We start from the raw sequence: 18,593 nt of genomic DNA on the forward strand, positions 1-18,593 counted from the left end.
GTCCCTGCAATAAGCAAGCATTTCTCTGAAATGTGAGATAAACGCTTTATCCACTGGTGATCCGTGGTTGTTAGTAATTAAACCAAGTAAACGGTAGCTCATTCGGCCAGGCCGCTTGCCGCCAGTGAGGGGTGCAGAGCTTCTGCAGCATCCCGGGGGGGTCCCGGAACGTGGGTCTGGGCTGTGCTGACGCTGGAGCAGTCGGCGGGGAGAGCTGCTGGGCCACTCCTGACAGCCCCGCACCCGCTCTGGATGGAAGCTTCTCGCTCCCAGCCCATACGGGCCTGCTGCCTGCTGCGGGGGCTGGAGGGGCCCCTCTGCTTGAGCCTCGGGGTTCCCCGTGCCTGCATGCCCTGCTGGCTTTGCCCGTGGTTGGTGGCCGTGTTTTGGGCTGCGTTGATGTCGTTGTGGAGCCTGCCCTGGGCCTCCGCACGTCTGAGCTTGATTGGGATGGAAAATGCACCTGGTGGTTTGTAGTATGTTGTTTCTGTTTTATTTAATTTCATTTGCCAATTCTTATTCAAAAGATGCTTCCTACGTTTGTGCTATATTGTTAGTTTACCTTCCCACCCTTTCCATCCACGAATTTGTTTTTATTGTGGTTCTCAGTGACCACACTCTAGGGGTCCTTTCTCTCTCTCCTCTCTCCTCTCTCCTCTCTCCTCTCTCCTCTCTCCTCTCCCCTCTCCCCTCTCCCCTCTCCCCTCTCCCCTCTCCCCTCTCTCCTCTCTCCTCTCCCCTCTCCCCTCTCCCCTCTCTCTCTCTCTCCTCTCTCCTGTCTCCTCTCCTCTCCCCTCTCCCTCTCCTCTCTCCTCTCTGCTCTCCCCTCTCTCTCTCTCCTCTCTCCTCTCCCCTCTCCCCTCTCTCTCTCTCTCTCCCCTCTGCCTTCTCGCCTCTCCCCTCTCTCCTCTCTCCTCTGCCTTCTTGCCTCTCTCCTCTCTCCTCTCTCTCCCCTCTCTCTCTCTCTCCCCTCTCTCTCTCTCTCCCCTCTCTCTCTCTCCCCTCTCTCTCTCTCTCCCCTCTCTCTCTCTCCCCTCTCTCTCTCTCCCCTCTCTCTCTCTCTCCCCTCTCTCTCTCCTCTCCCCTCTCTCTCTCCTCTCCCCTCTCTCCTCCCCTCCCGTCTCCCCTCCCTCCCTCCCTCCCTCCCTCCCTCCTAGGCAGAGCCTGTGAGACTTGCAGGCATTTCCCCAGAACCCAGGCCCTCTTGGCCATCTGGCTGCTGCCCCACCCAACCTTTGGCCTCTCCTGGGGCTCCTGGATGGTTGAGCGTCCCGAATCCCCAGCAGCAGAGCGCTTGGTCACAAGGCCCGAGTCACATGCCCCAGCTTCTCCGAGGAAGTGCAGAGTCCAGCCGCAGGGAGGACTTTCTCAACCGGCCCTGGGGCCAGCTGTCCTGCTCCTCCTTGTTTGCTGTGGGCTCACCTCTGTGGGCTGCTTACTCAGACCCACTCGCACCCATGGGACCTTCCCACCCGTTTCTCCTGCCTCCTTCAGTCTGTGCCCAGCACCCCGCTGTCAAGCCCCTTCCTCCCAGCCCCTGACGCTGGACACGTTGGAGGAGACTGTGGCCCTGTGGCGTGTTCTGGGCCATCTCCAGGGCCTGGAGTGGGCACCTGTGCCCAGCGCTGGAGCCTGGGGGACAAGTGCTCCCTCTGATAAATGCCCCCGAGTTTCAGTTCTGTGGCTGTAGTGTGTCGGGCTCCTAGCTCAGCATCCCCGAGCCCACGCCCTGGGGACTCATGGGGCCGAGGAGAGAGGAGCGCAGAGAACGTGAGGATACGTGAGCCCCTTGCCTGAGAGGTGTGCTGTGAACCCGGAGAGCAAGTGGGCCTGGGTATGGGGCGACAGACAGCGCGAGACGCAGGAGAACAGACGGGATGCTGTGAACCCGGAGAGCAAGGCCAGTGGGCCTGGGTATGGGGCGACAGACAGTGTGAGACGTGGGAGAACAGACGGGATGTCACATGCATTGCGGATGGCGGGGCTGGCACCTCACACACACGCCCTGGAAGTCAGGGTGTGGTGCTGACGGTGTCCGCGCTGCCAGGCTGGAGTGGAGCTTGCTCTCTCTGCAGTGGGTCCCGCTCACTTTTCCTCAGCTGGATGTATCTTTCACATTTAGCTTGTTTAACAGCAGAGTTGGTGAGAGGGTGCACACCTGGCGTCACCATTGTCCCACATGCATGTCCCCGGCGTCCTTCATGTTGATGCGGGCCCCGCCCCACGGCTCAGGTCTGTCAATGTCCCTGGAAGAAGGCAGAGCACTTGGCCCCTGGGAGACCTGGAAACCAGGAACCTCAGAGGCGCTGGCGGCCGTGGATGCTGCTTATCTCTGCGTCTGAAATTCTATTTTCCACCTTTTCCCTTTAGGCTGGTAGGAGGCGCAATCTCTCAAGCTTTTCTTAGAAAGGATGTTTGTCCTCCACCCTGCCCCAACCCCCCCTGTGTTCTGTGCAATGTCTGATGAGAGTGTTCTGGGTTATTCACAGTAACTAAGCTGGGTGATCTCACGAGAGGACGTAATGAAGCCCAAGGAGCCTGGCGGGGGCCAGGAGAGGCCTTGCTCTGAGTGTGGCTCACATGGGGGCAGCGCCTTGGCGTCTGTGTGTGGTGTGATGGTTTTCCTGCCACTCTCTGGAAGGGGCCTCTGCCAGACGCTTTGCCTTCAGGGCCTCAGGCCCCTCTGGGCACGGTGGGTGTTCATGTGTTTCTGCAGGGTTAGGCTGTGCGCGGCGTGGTCTGCAGGACCTGGACAGCCCCTGTCCTGGGGCATTTGTGTTGGCCACCTTGGTTTGCCCCCCGTCCAAACGCTGCCAGTTCTCGTCCTCCAGGGCACCCCGTTTCTGTCTTTTTGTTCACCGGACCTCCCCACCTCCCGCGCCGCACCACCACAGCAGGCCAGGTGCGTTCTGCCCCCAGGCCCTGTCCTCGTGGCTCTTTGATCCCGCGCCCTCAGTGTGCGCCGTCTCGTGGCTTTCATTAGAACCAGGGTCGGCCACCCCCAGCTCCCACGTGGCATCCGGCGTCTTGGGGGTCACATGTGTCGGTCGGCTCAAGCTGCGTGTTGCCTGTGGGGCATGTCTGAACCTCAGGTGGGCCTGAGTCGTGAGAGCAAGGCTTTCTCATCGATACTGTGTGGTCTGTACTGTTTTGCAGAATTTCTTTTTAATTAATCCTTTCTCTTTTTCACAGTGCACTGGTAATCGCTGCGGTGTTTGACCGAGACATAAACTGCAGAAGAGCAGCCTCTGTAAGTTTTCTCATTTTGATATTTCCTTTCCTGAAGGTGGGGGGTGGGCCTGGTCTCCCCGATGCTCCTCTGTGCACTGCTGCCTGGCCAGCTCACCCGTGCACAGCAGGAGCCGCGAGGGAGCTGCTGAGGGTGCCAGCTGCGGGCAGGCCACGGGTTCTTACTGTCTCTGGGTGTTGGGAGAGCCGTGGTCTTCAGCGTGTGAAGGGCAGTCAGGGTTAAGCATCCCCAGAGCTGCAGCCATCACTGCTGGGGGTTGATGGGTGATGCACGCGAGTGGGAGGTGCCCGATGACAGGTCCCGGTGCAGGCAGCTGCGTGCTGAAGACGCAGAAGAGAGTGGGTTCTGCGAGGGTGGCCAGAATGTGGCGGCGGGATGGGTCACTCACCGGGTGGCTTTGAACCTTGGGAGGGGCTGTTGCGAGCAGTGGTCAGCTCTGCTTCTCCTGGCCACGCTCGCCTGGGCCTTGCTGGATGTGGGAGCTGCCTGTCCTGTGTTTTCTGTTCTGCTGGTTGGTCTGCATGTCTGTTCTGCCAGTGCACACTGTGTGACAGGCTGTGCTGCGACGCTGCTGTGTGTAGTCAGCCTTCGCACTGGGCAGGGAGATGCCTCCCAGCGTCTTCTTTCTCAGGACTGTTTTCCCTGGTTTAGGGCTTGTGCTTTTCCACATAAATCTTGAATTTTTAAAACATCTTTTAGATGCCACTGGAATGGTACATGTCTTCCTAATAGTGTATGTTAAATTGACGTTACAGTATATCTTTGTTGCATTGCCTTTTGGCAGGTTTTGTTTCTTACTTTCCTAATGAACTTATCACAAAAGTTACAAAATTGCAAAGCAGCAGCAGTCAGGCCTCCTCCCTCCCCTTGTGAGAGCTGCACAGGAGCCCGCTGCGAAGCGCTTGTTTCCTCCAGTCTCCAGCCCAGCCCAGGGGTCTGCCTTGGAGCCACCCGCATGTCTGGGTTCTGTGTGATTGGCCAGAGGCGGCAGGCGCGTCTGTTCCTTTTCCCTGGGGGTTGGGGGCACAGACCTGGGTGGCCGTGTTTTGACTCCTTTACTTGGTGCCCATCTGTGTGTGCTTCTCCCAGCAGCCCGCGCTCAGCCCTGCTCTCAGGAAGCCCCCAGGCGAGTGTTGGCAGGAACCCTGCCAGGCGGGAGGTCGCTCCTCCAGAGCGTGGTCCCTGAAGCCGCCAGCCTCCCTGACCTCGCCGCTGGCTGGTGGTGTGTGTGGTGTGGCCGTGGGTGCCCTTTGCTGGGTCTTCCTGGGACACTGAAGTCTCCTGTGTCTCCAGCCCTGAGAACTCTGAGCCCGGGTGCTTTTGGGAAGGATGGGGCACCAGCTGGTGACACATGGGAAGGGAGGTGTGGTTGTCACCTTGCCAGGGTAACCTGCTCTGCCTGGCCGGTGCGCCTAAGGAGGGCAGGGTGTGTGTGGAGGACTTGAGAGGCCTCCTGGAAGCACTTCATCCTGTTGAAGTTCACATTTTGACCTTTTCAGCAGCCCTTGGGCCCGTGCCCGGCCCTGGGACTCGGCCTGGAGAGCCTATTGACACCGTGCCATGGGTGCCGGCAGGGCGCCTTCCCTGGAGGGCGGCACACGATGCCAGTTGGTGACCATGAGCTGCCTCACTCCTTAAGAAGAGTGTTCGGACTCTGGGCTTTGATTTAACCTGCCTGCCTGTCTCCGTGTTGACAGTCGGGGCCTCCGCGTGGGTGCTGCTGGGAGGCTCAGTGGTAAAGGCCACTTTTCAGGATGTGTCTGATTTTATAAACTTGAATTCTTAAATTGTGGTTTTAAAGAGCACCAGGACGTAAAAACAGTGACGCACCTTGAGGCTCTGTTCAGCCAACAATGAGGGCTTTTATTTAAAAAATAAAGCCGTGGGTCATTAACATTGTGCTGTTTGTTCTGAACTTGCCTCTGGTGTTGGCGGAAGCTGACCTCGCTCACCTGCTGTGTTTGTTCTTTGCTCCGCAGGCCGCCTTCCAGGAGAATGTGGGGAGACAGGTATGGCTGCTTTTAAACACCTTTATTCCAAAAACTTCCTGCGGGTTTATAGGTAGGAATCTTGAGAGCTATAACCCTGGTGTCTTCTCGCACTGTGAGATGTGGTGTGGCTACATCAACGCCAGGGTCATGAACGCACCATAGGACACACATGTTAAACAGCGAGTCGTGTTTCACAGGGAACCTGCACGTACAGTAATTTACACACACAGGCCGGAAAGTTGTGCTTTACGCGTTGCCAAGAGCCACATAATGTGGCTCTGCAGGGTGGGGCGGGTCCCTGGATCCAGCCTGGCCTTGCGGGATGCAGACCTGACCCCGCCTCATCCCACACAGAGGAGGAGCTGGCTCTGTTGACGTCAGCTCGTGCCTCATCCAGACCGTAGAGGGGCCCAGAAGTCGGCTCCCAGAAGTTATGGACCCCACGCCCCCACGTCATGCTGGGGCTGCTTTTGCTGTGCCCTCTGGCCCTGACATCTGCTCACTGGTCAGCTTTGCCTGTGAATGGGGGGCCCCAGGTTATTCATGTTGTGTGTGATGACGTCACATCTTGGGCGTGTGGTCGGGTCTTGCAGGAGAGTGGGACAGAGGCCGGAGAGGGGACCAGGATCTGGGCTGGACCTGGGCGGGGAACAAGAGGTCAGCCGAGAAGGCTCTGGAGTTCCCGGACAGCAAAGCAAAAGCAGCCGGGGTCTGGGCTGTGGCCGGATGGTGTAGGGCGGCCTGGGGTGGACGTGGGCCTGCGGACCCTTCTGACCTGTGGGGAGCCCTCCAGGCAAGGTGTCTGACCTGGAGTGGAAGCATCGAGGCCAAATGAGTCCAAAGGAAAAGCCGGATGCCAGAGTCAGCTGGAGAGGCGGGCGGATGAGGACTTGTGCTTGTTACTGAAGTGGTTCTGGAGGAGCCTAGCGTGAATGTTGTGGGCGGCTTTCTGTAGACAGAGCCCAGGAAGGGGCGTGACCTCCTCGTTGGCCCGAGGCGGCCGAGGCCCTCCCAGCGTCCTTGGGGTGCCGTGGGGTCTGCATGTGTTCAGAGCCCTGCGCCCTGGTAGGAGCCAGTTCGCTAGGAAGAGACACCAGCCTTGGAAGGGGAGCCTGGGTGTGCAGACAGCAAGAGCCGCCCAGGCCGAGGAGAAGGTGAATGAGGTTTGGTCTTTTGAGTGGAGAGTGTGGCTGCTGTGAGGAAGGAGGAGCTTGTTGGAAACCACTCAGCTGAGCCGAGGGACTTGCCAGCTTCCTGGAAAGTGACAGCCCAGGAGAAGAAGTCTCCCCGTCCCTGGGCTTCCAAGCCCTCCAGAGCCCCCACTGGAGAGGGACGTGCTGAGGCCAGAGCCTGGGGTGGCGACGATGCTGGGTGGGCCCTGGGGCACACTCCGCTGTCACGCTCTGTCCCGGGTTCCCAGATGCTGCTTCCTGGGAGGAGCAGCCCGGTCGCATAGGGAGCCATGGGGCCCTGCAGCTGAGCTGACCGGCCTCCCTGTGTGTGTGGCTAGATTTGAGCCGCGTTACCTTTGTCGGGGCAGCTCAGGTTGGGGATTGATTGACAGGGAAAGGAAAGGCCTTTACACTTGGTCGAAATTCAGGCAAGCAGCCAGAAAATGGGATATTCCCGTGGGTGCGGGACTCCTGCACCTCAGTCCTGAGCCTGAGCCGTGTGAGTCTCAGAGCATCCTGCACGGTGACCAGCATGCGGACGGCAGCGGGAGCCTCGTGGAAGAAGCTGCACAGATTTTGAAGAGACACAGACTTTGAAAGAAATGCAAGATGCACAGGTGCGGAGCGTCTCCCAGCCCCACACGGCCGTGTCCTGCTGAGGTTGGACAGAAACATTTGAGAAGAATGTCGAGAACTTGGCAAGGCAAAGCAAACGGGAGTGGACGTGTCACATAGCACACAGGGAAGCAGCCTAAAAACCCTCGGATTTGGAGAAGACTGTTTCTAATACACAGATTTGGAATGCAGTTGTAAGAAACGCGTTACAGTAGAGGCCGCTGGGTAACAGCAGCAGGGATGGGGTGTGGTTGGGGAGCGGCCTGGGGGACACGGGGCTGGGGGCAGAGACGAGGGACCAGCTTCTCTGTCCAGGCTCATCTTGGCTGGAGTTGGAGACTGTGGTCCTGAGTGGTCTCTGCCTTCTCCCCGCTGAGCCCAGGGGCTCTTGAGCAGGTTGTGACTAATCCATGGGCAGCTTCCACGTCCAGGGCCTGTCCGACATCCCAGCCCTATGACCCTGCTCCTAGGCGAGTGCTGGCCAGGCCCCCGCCAGCACCAGGCCCTTGTGGTGGCCTGTCCACACCCAGGTCCCCCACTTCTCCCCTGCACAGGTGAGGAAGTTGAGGCTCAGGGTAGCCGAGCCCACCTTTGTCTGCTCGGAGCGTGTTGTTCCAGCCCTAGCCTGGCTAGACAGAGCCTTGGCCCCTGTGTTGGTCTTGCTTTGTTCTCACCGTGGGGGGATGCTGGGCACAGAGTCCCCTTGTTCTTGTTCTCGGTGAGACCTGGTCCTGGGCCACCCCGGACGTTTCCCTGGGCTCCTGCCTGCTGTGATGTGGGACATGGGGTTGTACCCCAGTGGGCGACCTCCCAGGTTGTGGCACCTGCTGTCTTTCTGCAGAGTGAGCCACAACACCCCCACCTGGGTGCAGGTTTCTCCCCTGTTCCACGGTTCAGTGAAGGACGCTCGTGCTGTCACCCATTCCAGCAGCCTCAGGCAGAAGTTTATGATACCTCTATCAGCCCAAGCTCCCAGTGTAACCCTTGGGAGAGATTTGCTGGAAGAAAGCCGCGTGGTACCTGCTCATTCCGGCCTCTCCTGGTGGGAAGGAGGGATGTGGCCCCGGGTGTTCTCAGGAGTGCTGGCTGTTCAGTTAACGTTTACTTGCGAAGCTGTTACCTGAAGGTGTGAGGTTTTAATGATCAAGTGCAGGGTGGTGATGAATGTGTTAAAGATGTCAAGGAAGGATCTGAATCCCGGCCTCGGAGGTGGGCAGTCTTGGGAGACCTTTGAAAAACCCTGCTGTGGTTTAAGCTGTAAAGCTTTCTGTGTTTGGTTTAAGGTTTGTCATTTGTATTTTCTTAGGAAATTATTTATGTTGTTTCCAGAATTTCAAATCCTGGAACCTGAGAGTGGTATCAGTAACACCATGTAGGCTTCGGGGCTGCAGCTGGGGCTCCACTGGGAGGCTGTCGTGGTGGGGTGGGAGGAGGTGCCGCCTCTCCCATGTCAGAGCCTCGGCGGTTGCTGGTCCTTGATGCTTCTGGGGTCAGCTGTCACCACCCCCAAGAACCGGCTGGGCCGGCTGCCCCCAGTCAACGTCTTGCCTGCCCAGGACAGCTGAGCGAGGCCTGGGCTCTGGTCCAGGCTTCGTAGACCGGGCAGGCGGCTGCATCCCCGACCTGACCCAGGCCTGCTCGCTCTGGTGTGCACCGACCTGCCATCTTTGTGGCGTGGGGCTCGGGCCGATGGAGGTCAGTGGCTGTAACACCGTGGAGACCTGAAGACCATTGACGGTGCCTGTTTTCAGGAAAGGTCTCTTACAGCGTACCGAAGTGGAAGTGTTTGAGTTGTTTGAAAAAGATGAAATACTAGTGAGTGGTTTCAATGATTTGGCGTGGTGTTGCCTGGGTAGGCCGTCAGGAAGTCGGTGTGACGTGGAAGTCCTCAGTGAGCAGTGTCTGTGGTGTGTGGCTCGCTCGTCACCTGCCTCAGGGCTCGGGGTTCATGAGTGTAAATGTCTGTGGATATGATTATTGAACTTGGTGAAATGCCTTTTGTTCATTCAAATTCTTCTTTTTCCCCCATTTCCACTTTCTTATTAGGGCACTTTCCCTCATGGTATTGATATTTTGACCACAGCTGACTATTTTGCTGTTGGTAACAGATCCAACTGTTTCCTGGTTATAAGGTAAGTTTTTAATGTATATCACAAAAATAGAATATCCTAAAATCAGATTGGATGTCAAAAATCAGCTTCCACCATTTTCTTTTTTCATCCTGTAATGTCCACTAAATTGAATATAGTTTTTGTGTGAAAAATTAAAAGTGGAATTGGGAACAGTTACTGAAACTTGTGTTTCATGTTGATTGGACACACCTCATGCTTTACTACGCTAGATAGGGGACATTTACTCACGTGTTAAAGAGGGGCTCAGCTTCAGGAGTGCGGCCTTGCCGTGAGTGCTGTCTCTGCTTACGATTTTTCTCCTGATCGCCCCGTTTTACCCGTGCTGGTTCTGTGTCGGGCTTGGAGTTTGACAGGAAGCAGCTGCAAGCACGGCCGCACCTCCTCCTGATGCTTCCCTACTGGATGTCCTAAGTGCTTTCCCAGTGTGAAATCTTGGCTTAGAAGGGACTGTTTCTTTTTCTGTTTCAGTAATAGAAAGTGTTTTGAAGTTGAACTTATCTGTAGATTGTTTATGAAATGAGTAAGAGGTATTTTAGAAATCAGGTTAGAAACAAATGTTTAGCACCTCTAATTGCAGTTTACAGAATTAAATTGTTTTAGTTGTATAGTTAGGTACTGAGGAGGTTTCTTCAGTGATCTTAGTTGATCCATTGCAGCAGAAATGTGAAAAAGGATGTGACTTTATTTATTTATTTATTTATTTATTTTTGGAGACAGAGTCTCGCTCTGTTGCCCAGGCTGGAGTGCAGTGGGGTGTGACTTTATGAACTGATTTATTTGCTTTACATTAGGACAAGAAGCATGCCCGATGCATTTTTAACATAAACCATTAAATACCCTAAAGATCGATTCCCCAACAGCCCTGCTGTGTAGACCGAGCAGAAAGGACGTTTCTCCATCACCAGCCTGGAAGGAATTTTGAAAATGTAGCATTTGGCCTCTTTCCCAGGAAGGATCTTTGAACACACTTATCTATGTTTTTATACCCTTTCAGTTTTCCTCAACATTTAATGTCCTTTTTTGCCTTATCAGTTCTTTCCTATTAATACTTAGCCATATATTTTATGTGGCTCACACCTGTAATCCCAGCACTCTGGGAGGCCAAGGCGGGTGGATCACCTGAGGTCAGGAGTTGAGACCAGCCTGGTGAAACCCGTGTCTACTAAAAATAAAAACATTAGCCAGGCGTGGTGGCGGGTGCCTGTAATCCCAGCTACTCAGGAGGCTGAGGCAGGAGAATCACTTGAGCCCAGGAAGCGGAGGTTGCAGTGAGCCAAGATTGCGCCACTGCACTCCAGCCTGGGTGACACAGTGAGACTCCATCTAAAGAAAAAGAAAATCTACCACCTTTTCCCGAGTTTCCTGGGTAACACACCTGACAGCTGTGGGAAGCTTCAGCATATTTCCCTTGTTGCTGAGGTTTCTAAGCCAGCCTAAAACTCACATGTAATTTGCTGTGTGCGTTTTGTAAAAACATTTGCCAACACAAGACCTGGGTCCAGGCATGTCTTTCCCCAGTCTGTTTGGCTTCCTCACGATGCCAGGCCCTGCGTGCAGACCAGATGCCACCTGTGAGGACGCACCGGCAGGCAGGCCCCTCCAATCCTGAGGGCGGCATCATGGGGACTGGCAGTCATGGCTGCACCTTAGCACCATGGGGCCCCCCTTGCACCGGGGCAGGGTCCTGCTGTCAGCCTGGACCTTGGGGTGAGGGAGGCAGTGGTCTGTTCAGCAGAGGGCATGGGACTCAGCACAGCCCAGCAGGGAGGAGAGTTAGCAGGGCCTTGGGCCCTGGCGGGGAGCTGTTGGGGGCCTTTGAGCCATAGTGAAGAGTGTGGATTGTCCTGAGGTCATGGCACTTTGATGGTCAGGTCTGTGTTTTGAACATATCACGGTGGCTGTATTTGGTGACTGGAAATAAGGAGAGGGCTTGGGGGCTCTCGGGAGAGGGGAGAGGGCTGGGGCCCTGGAGGTGTGCCAACTGGAGGAAGGTGGGAGTGGTCAGGGCATTACAGAGGGTCTCAGAGCAGTGTTGGCATCACTCCGCAGGTGGAGGGCACAGCTGAGGGCGACAGTGTCGTTGAGTGCGAGGAGGTTGGGGGCTCAGCTTGCATGTGCTGACCTGCGAGGAAGCATCAGCCGTGCTGACACGGAGATGTTTCCTCTGCAAATGGGAGTTTCGGACACACAGACTGGGATTGAACTAACGGAAGGGCACCCCGTGAAGACTGTGGGGTGAGACGAGGAGGAAGGGGGGACCAGCCGTCGCCCCGCTCTCCTGTTTATCATCACAGCCTCATTGAGGTGTAAATGACACGCAGGAAGCTGTGCATGTTCAACAGGTACATTTTTGTAAACGTTAACATCTGTAAATTCGTACCTATCACCACAATCAAGATGAGAAAAGACCCAGGTTTCCCCTTTCCCTTTTGGGGTCCCTCCCCTCCCACACCCTATTCTTCAGGCATCCCGGTCTGTTGCTGTCACTGCAGCTGTGTCTGCGTTTCCCGAAGCTCTGTGTGAGTGGGTTCAGGCAGTGGGCACCCTCCTTACTCACACTGGCTTCCTCTGCTCCATGCTTCCTGCAGACTGTCCGCCTGTGGGGACCGTCCGCGGAGCCTCCAGGGCCAGGGGTGTGGTGCACGGCGTCTGTCTCCATTCACCTGGTGAAGGGCTTCTGGGCAGTGTCCCATCTGGGTTGTCACAGGTGCAGCTGCGGTGAACATGTGTGTACATGTCTGTCTTTGGGCCTGCACTCTTGTTCTCTGGCATAGATGCCCAGAGCTGGGTGGCTGTGCTGTCTGTTTTTTTTTTTTTTTCCTTTTGAGACAGAGACTTGCTCTGTCACCCAGGCTGGAGTGTGGTGGCGCAATCACGGCTCACTGCAGCCTTGACCTCTTGAGTTCAAGCGATCCTCCCACCTCAGCCTCCCGAGTAGCTGGGACTACAGGCACACGCCACCACGCCGGGCTGATTTTTGTATTTTTTTGTGGAGACGACAAATCATGTTGCCCAGGGTGGTCTTGAACTCCTGGTCTCAAGTGATCCGCCTGCCTTGGCCTCCCAAAATGCCGGCCTTGCAGGCGTGAGCCACCACACCCTGCCTGTAACTTCTTACGAAATGGCCACACGGCTTTCAATGTGATGGTGCCACACACCCCCGGTGCTGGATGAGCTCGGGGTCTGGGGTCCGGGGTCCTTGCCGGCGCTGGGGGTGTTGGTCTTTCAAGCTTGGCCACTGTCCTGGGGGTGTGGGAGCAGCTGACTAACTTGTGTTCTAGTGACCGGTGATGCAGTTTCAGTCATCATCCATTTCAGGAGCGTGTTTGACAAATCTTTCGCCCATTTATTTATTAGGTTAGTCGTTTTCTTCCTGTTGAGAATTTGAGAATTCTTCTTGCATTCTGCATACAATTCCTTTTTCAGATGCTTCCTTGCTACGTATTTCCTCCTGCTCTGTGGCTTTCCCTTTCAGTATCCTGTATATTCCCTAAGTCAAAGCCTTTTTTTTAAAAAAAAATCAGCTTTGGGCCGGGCACGGTGGCTCACACCTGTAATCCCAGCACTTTGGGAGACCGAGGCAGACAGATCACGAGGTCAAGAGATCGAGACCATCCTGGCCAACATGGTGAAACCCTGTCTCTACCAAAAATGCAAAAGTTAGGCGTGGTGGCGGACGCCTGTAGTCCCAGCTACTTGGGAGGCTGAGGCAGGAGAATCACTTGAACCCGGGAGGCGGAGGTTGCAGTGAGCCGAGATTGCGCCACTGCACTCTAGCCTGGGCAACAGAACGAGACTCCGTCTCAAAAAAAAAAAAAAAATCAGCTTTATCTTTGTACATCTACTTTATAACATAGAGTTTACGTATAGTAAAATCGCCAGTTTTCAATATGGGTTTAAGTGTGGCAGCGGGTTTGGCAGATGTGAGCTGTTGAATGACCACCACCGTGGTCAAAGTGGTGCACATGAGCGTCCCTCCAGGAGGCGCTGTCCTGACTGACCACCTGTCACTGGGGCGCCACCGTTCTAGAATCCGTGCAGGTAGCTTCCTTCATCCACTCCCTGCCTCATCAGCTGCCTGTGTTTCAGGGTTCCTCAGTGGTTCCCGCTGCGTGGATGCCCCACAGTTGAGGGGCTTGGAGCCCCCGTGGGTTTTGGTGTGAGCACACAGCACGGCTCTGTTCTCCCCGGCTGGTTTTCTGGTTTTCGTGAGCATTGAGCCCCCGTGGGTTTTGGTGTGAGCACGCAGCACGGCTCTGGGTTTTGGTGTGAGCACACGGCTGCTTCCCGCAGCTCTGGCTGCAGACCCTGGGGCTTGGGCTGTTGGACAGCTGAGCAGAGGCTTCGTTTTCTTGTCCTATGTGCAGGAGGCTGAACACCCGCTTCAGGTGGTTGAAGCGTGTGTGTATTTTCTGTAAACTTTTTGATGATATTTCTACTACATTATGTTTTTTTTTTATTGATTCAGAAGGACTGGTTTATCTTAGGGAAGCCTCCCGTTGGTAAGACCAGTTGTGGATGTTTTTTCCAGATTTGTTGTTTGACTTTTGACTTTGTTTTTGGTGTTTTCCTGGTAGACTTTGTTTGGCGTATGTGTTTGTAGGGATCGATTTCTTCTATGGCTTTGGGTTTTGAGTCATAATTAGAAAGGCATATCCTACTTGGAGATTATTTTTTAGAAGTCTTCCGTGTTGTTTTCACAAGATGTAACTTTTATTTTTGAGACATAATTTACACGATTTCAGCTGCCCCCGTATGGAGTGGACGGTTGTGGAGGGGCTGACAGTGTGTCCACCTGCATCACCTGCATCTTCCTTGGGAGTGGAGCTCCCGCCACTTCCACGGCCAACACTCCTTCCTCCCAGCCTGTGTGCCGCTGCCCTGCCCTCGACGCGGAGCAGGGCTGCCCCTCGGGGAAAGTCGTATCCATGGAACCAGAGGGAACACACTCCTGTGTGTCAGTGTTCTTTGCTCAGCGTAGTGTGCCTGGGGCCCGTCCACAGCGTGTGTCCGCAGCGCGTGTGTCCTCAGCGTGTGTGTCCTCAGCGTGTGTGTCCTCCGCGTGTGTGTCCTCCTTTCATGTGTCGCAGCGCATGTGTCCCCAGCTCGTGTGTCGCAGCGCGTGTGTCTGCACCTCTTTTATGTTGGTGAGTTGTATGCACTGTTCTGTGGCTATACAACTTTTCTGTGAGTTTGCCTGACATTTAGGTTATTTTGAATTTTTGGCTGTGATGAATAAAGCAGTTGTATATATTTATTTAGAAATCATCTTCACGTGGATGCATATTTTCATTTCTTTTGGATGAAGAGTTAGAAGAGAATTTTTGTATATTTAACTTTATAAGAAACCGTCAAACTGTTTTGCAAAGTGGCTGTATAATCTTGTACTTTCACCAGAACGTATGCAGGCTCTGGTTTTCCCACATCTGTGCCAACACTTGGTATTTGCCAGTCTTTTAACATTTACCCATTCGAGTGGGGGTAATGATTTAACAATTAGCATTCCTGGCTGAATACTGACATTGGACATCTTTTCATGTGTTTATTGGCCTTTTATTTATTTTCTTTTGTGATGTTTTTGTACAAATTTTGTACCAATTTTTTGGGGTTTATCTTTATATATTCTGGTACAAGTCAGCTTGCCTTTTGATTTTCTTAAAAGTTTTTAACGGCTTTGCCGAGGCATAATGGGCACGTGTTAACTGTATATGGAGTGCAGGGCTTTACTGAAGTGCAGCTGGCACACGCTAACCAGAGCGCGCAGCTTGCTGTGTGTGACGTAGGCCGTGAGGCCTGAGCACAGCCATCAGCCTGGAGCCTCCCCGTGTCTGCTGCCTGTAATTCCTGCCTCGGTCCTCCCCCACCCTGAGGCCACCGATCTGCCTCTGTGGGTGTAGATGAGTTTGCAGGTCCTTGAATTTTGTGTGAATGGAACAAAGCTGTGTGCACTCGTTTTGTCAGGCTTCTTTGGCTTAGGGTAGTTGAGATTCAGATTGTGTGTGTTGCTGCTGAGTATTCGATTGTGTGGATCAACCACGGTTTGTTTTCCCCGTAGATGATGTCAGGGCGGTTTCCAGATTTCGCTGTTACACATGAAGCTATGTGCACGTTTGTGTAAAGCCCGTGTGTGCACAAATGCTCTTTTCTTTTGGGTAACTGCTCAGGAGGGAATGGCTGGATCACGTGGTAGATTTGAAGAAATGGACAAACTGGCTTTGAAAGTAACTGCAGAATTCTCACCCACAGGCAGTGAGTTCTCGTTCTTCCACGTCTCACCACCTCTCCGTGCTGTCTTTTCCAGTGTGTTTATTGCCGGCTTTCCTGAGTACACCCAGCCAATGATAGAGCACCTGGTTACCATGAAGATCAACCACTGGGATGGGTAGGTTGTCTGTTTTTGTTTTTCTAAGAGTTTTTTTTCCCACCCAAAGGAGAGATTCAGTTGAGCTTATAAGCCTTGAGTGTATTTTCTCACTGTGGATGTCATATTTTAAAATAACTTCTGAGAAGTAATATGAATTCCAGTCTTCATGCCGGATGTGTTGGGTCACGGTCTGTCTCCAGTTCCCCTTCTGGAGAGCTTGGTCCAGTGTGTCCGACGTGTCGGTGTTCCCGTGCGAATGCCCATGCCGGCGTGTTGTGGAGTGCCGCTGCCATCCGAGGGGGCGCGGGCGTCACTTGGAGGCGGAGCCTGCGTCGTCTCCCTCAGCAGTGCTTCCCGCTGACTGTGCTCCATGTGGCTCCACAGGTGCTTTCTGCGCTGCGTGCTGGGAGCCCAACAGTTTTTAGTGGCCGTTTTCATCATTACAGTAGCAGCTTCAGCGTTTCCTCGCATTTCATAGGCAGTTAAATGTGTCTCAGAAAGGAAAAGTGAAGTGCGGTCTGGAGCATAAACAGAGCGTTAGTGCTGTGACTGCTGCCCCGAGGAGCTCAGAGGGTCCCCTCCTAGGACAGTGCCGTGCTGTGGCACTCCTCACGGGAGCCCTGAGGAGCGGCAGGTGCCTGTGGGTGGAGGTGGCTTTGTGAGGGTGCGAGTCCAGAATCTCAGTTTCAGAGTTGGTGTGACATGGAGGAGGTCCTTTCTGATCCATGGGGGATGCGTTTGCTGCTGCCTGGGGAGCGGCCCGGCTGCCTGCCGTGGTCCAGGCAGGGCCCTCAGGACTGGGAGCCTCTGGGAAAGGAACTCCTGGGTAGCACTCGGGCTGCTGGGGGAAGACCCTCCCTTCATTCGCTTACAGAGAAGGGTGTGAGTTCCTGACACTCGGGGTGTCCCTGCAAATGTTACAACAAAACTTTCTCCATTAGGGTACAAGGTCCCCTAAACCCAATCTGGGGAAAATTAATTCATTTGTCAGTTGTATCAGCCAATTCGTCAATAACATCTTTAAAACCAAAGTTACAGATATATGCCCATGGTGTCAGAGCTGTGGGACTCTCCAGCGGGTACATATGCCCTTGGTGTAGGAGCTGTGGGACTCTCTAGCTGGTACATATGCCCTTAGTGTCGGAGCTGTGGGACTCTCCAGCTGGTACATATGCCCTTGATGTAGGAGCTGTGGGACTCTCTAGCTGGTACATATGCCCTTGTGGGAGCTGTGGGACTCTCCAGCTGGTACATATGCCTTGGTACATATGCCCTTCCCTTAGTGTCGGAGCTGTGGGACTCTCCAGCTGGTACATATGCCCTTATGTGGAGCTGTGGGACTCTCCAGCTGGTATGCCTTGGTGAGCTGTGGGACTCTCCAGCTGTTGCTGTCTGTCTGTGCCTCAGTTCTGTCGGCCTTTCCTTCACGTGTTTTGGGTGGGGTCACTTACTGGAGGCAGATACACTTTCGGTTTTTGTCTCTTCCTAAGGTATTGACCCTTTATCTTTGTGGAACGGCCCTCATTGTCTCATGTTAGATTTCTTGCCTTAAAGTAACTGATGACTGGTGTAGTACCTGGGTTGGCAAGCCTTTTCTTTAAAGGGCTAGATAAACATGGTAGATCTCTGTTCCATACGCTTTGCTTTATTTTATTTTATTTAGTTTATGTAACCCTTGAAAAATGTGAAAACCATTCTTAGCTGAGGGCCGTCCTTGCGGCTGGGACGGCATCGCCTCCGCTTCTCAGGTGCTTTGTCTTTTCCGTTTCCTCAGAGTCGCGGGCGATGGTCTTATAGACAGCATGCAGTTGGGTGTTGCTCAGGGTGTGGAGTTTCCTGACACATGAGATGCCACATGCCTCGAAGAGCTCTTTGTTTACTGTTAGATTAGAAGTGGACCCTGAGCAGGGCCCTTGGCCGACACCGGAGGGGCTGTGGCAGGTGGTGCTGCCAGCGCGGGCGTCTGCCGTTGTGCCTTGCTTCACTGTGGTGCTGTGGGTTTGGTGTTTTTAAATAGAGTACAGACACCCACCTTCTGCATGTTTTCACCTTCACATTCTGCTTCTTTGTTGTTACATGGTCACCCTCATGATGATTTTAAGTCATGACCACTTGCTGCTCCATCTGTGTCTGGAGGGGCGGGGGCATGGGCTCTGCAGGTCGCTCCCGGCTTGACCCTCTGCCTCTGTGTGGAGCTCTGGAAGGAGAGGTGGGCTCAGGAGGGGCTCCGGCCTCTTGAGCCGGTCCTAGGTCAGCCTTTCGCTGTCCCCGTGTTCAACCGCTGGGTGCTTTCAGTGTGTGTCTGATGAGGCAGTTATTGGATATGTGCCCCAGATTTGGTGGGTGTGAGCCTTAGGAAGTTCCTTCTGTTCACCCCTTGTAATCCGTGGAGGGGTGGTTTCACGTGGCCCTGTCTCAGACTCACAACCTGAGAGTAGCGTGGGGGTGGGGAGGCTGGAGACCGAATTGCCACCTGGCCCTGAGAAGGAAAGGCAGCTGTGTCCCAAGAAGAACCGTGGTTATCCATGTGACCTGGCTGTGGTGGACTGTCTGAGGTTCTTGTGCTGGTTCGTGTGTGAGTGAGTGAGCCTCTGCTAAGTGGCCGGTTGAGGACTCGTGTGTCGTCTCCCTCACTTTCTTTTTATGAATTGAATAAAGCTAGAATCTTCAAAATGAAGGCACTCACGACATTCTTTCCTCACTCTCAGGGTCATCCGAGAGCTGGCTGCGAAGGCGCTGCACAACCTGGCCCAGCAAGCACCCGAGTTCAGCGCCACGCAAGGTGGGTGTGTGTCCCGGCCGGCCTGCAGGCACTGCGCACGCACCGCAGAAAGGCCCGGTTTGCTGGTTTTTCAAAGGCTGGGGGCTGAAAATAAGGTTGTGCTTCTGTCTTGGTGAGAAGCATCTGAGGAATGAGCTGTGGACTTGATCGGGGGATAGGCTGTGAGGATGGATGCGGTGAGTGTGTCCGTCTGCAGGGCAGGGAGCCACTGAACTGTGTTACGTACACCGGGGCCCGTGATGGTCCCGCCGGACGCCTGACACGCAGTGCTGCTTCCCTGGTCTCTG

The 18,593-nt window shown here is 54.4% G+C and overlaps 1 protein-coding gene across 4 annotated transcripts in view; it reads left to right on the forward strand.

The window, feature by feature from the left end:
* TBCD (tubulin folding cofactor D) overlaps positions 1-18,593 on the forward strand; it is a 186,900-nt gene that overhangs the window by 128,662 nt on the left and 39,645 nt on the right. For all 4 annotated transcript variants that reach the window (XM_030828266.1, XM_030828268.1, XM_003281647.4 and 1 more), the window contains 5 exons: positions 3,193-3,250; positions 5,230-5,259; positions 9,075-9,160; positions 15,462-15,542; positions 18,233-18,306. In XM_030828266.1, the coding sequence (XP_030684126.1) occupies positions 3,193-3,250; positions 5,230-5,259; positions 9,075-9,160; positions 15,462-15,542; positions 18,233-18,306 (329 nt within the window). The remainder of the gene's footprint in view (positions 1-3,192; positions 3,251-5,229; positions 5,260-9,074; positions 9,161-15,461; positions 15,543-18,232; positions 18,307-18,593) is intronic.

The sequence above is a fragment of the Nomascus leucogenys genome, chromosome 14, assembly GCF_006542625.1.
Source record: "Nomascus leucogenys isolate Asia chromosome 14, Asia_NLE_v1, whole genome shotgun sequence".
NCBI lineage: Eukaryota > Metazoa > Chordata > Mammalia > Primates > Hylobatidae > Nomascus > Nomascus leucogenys.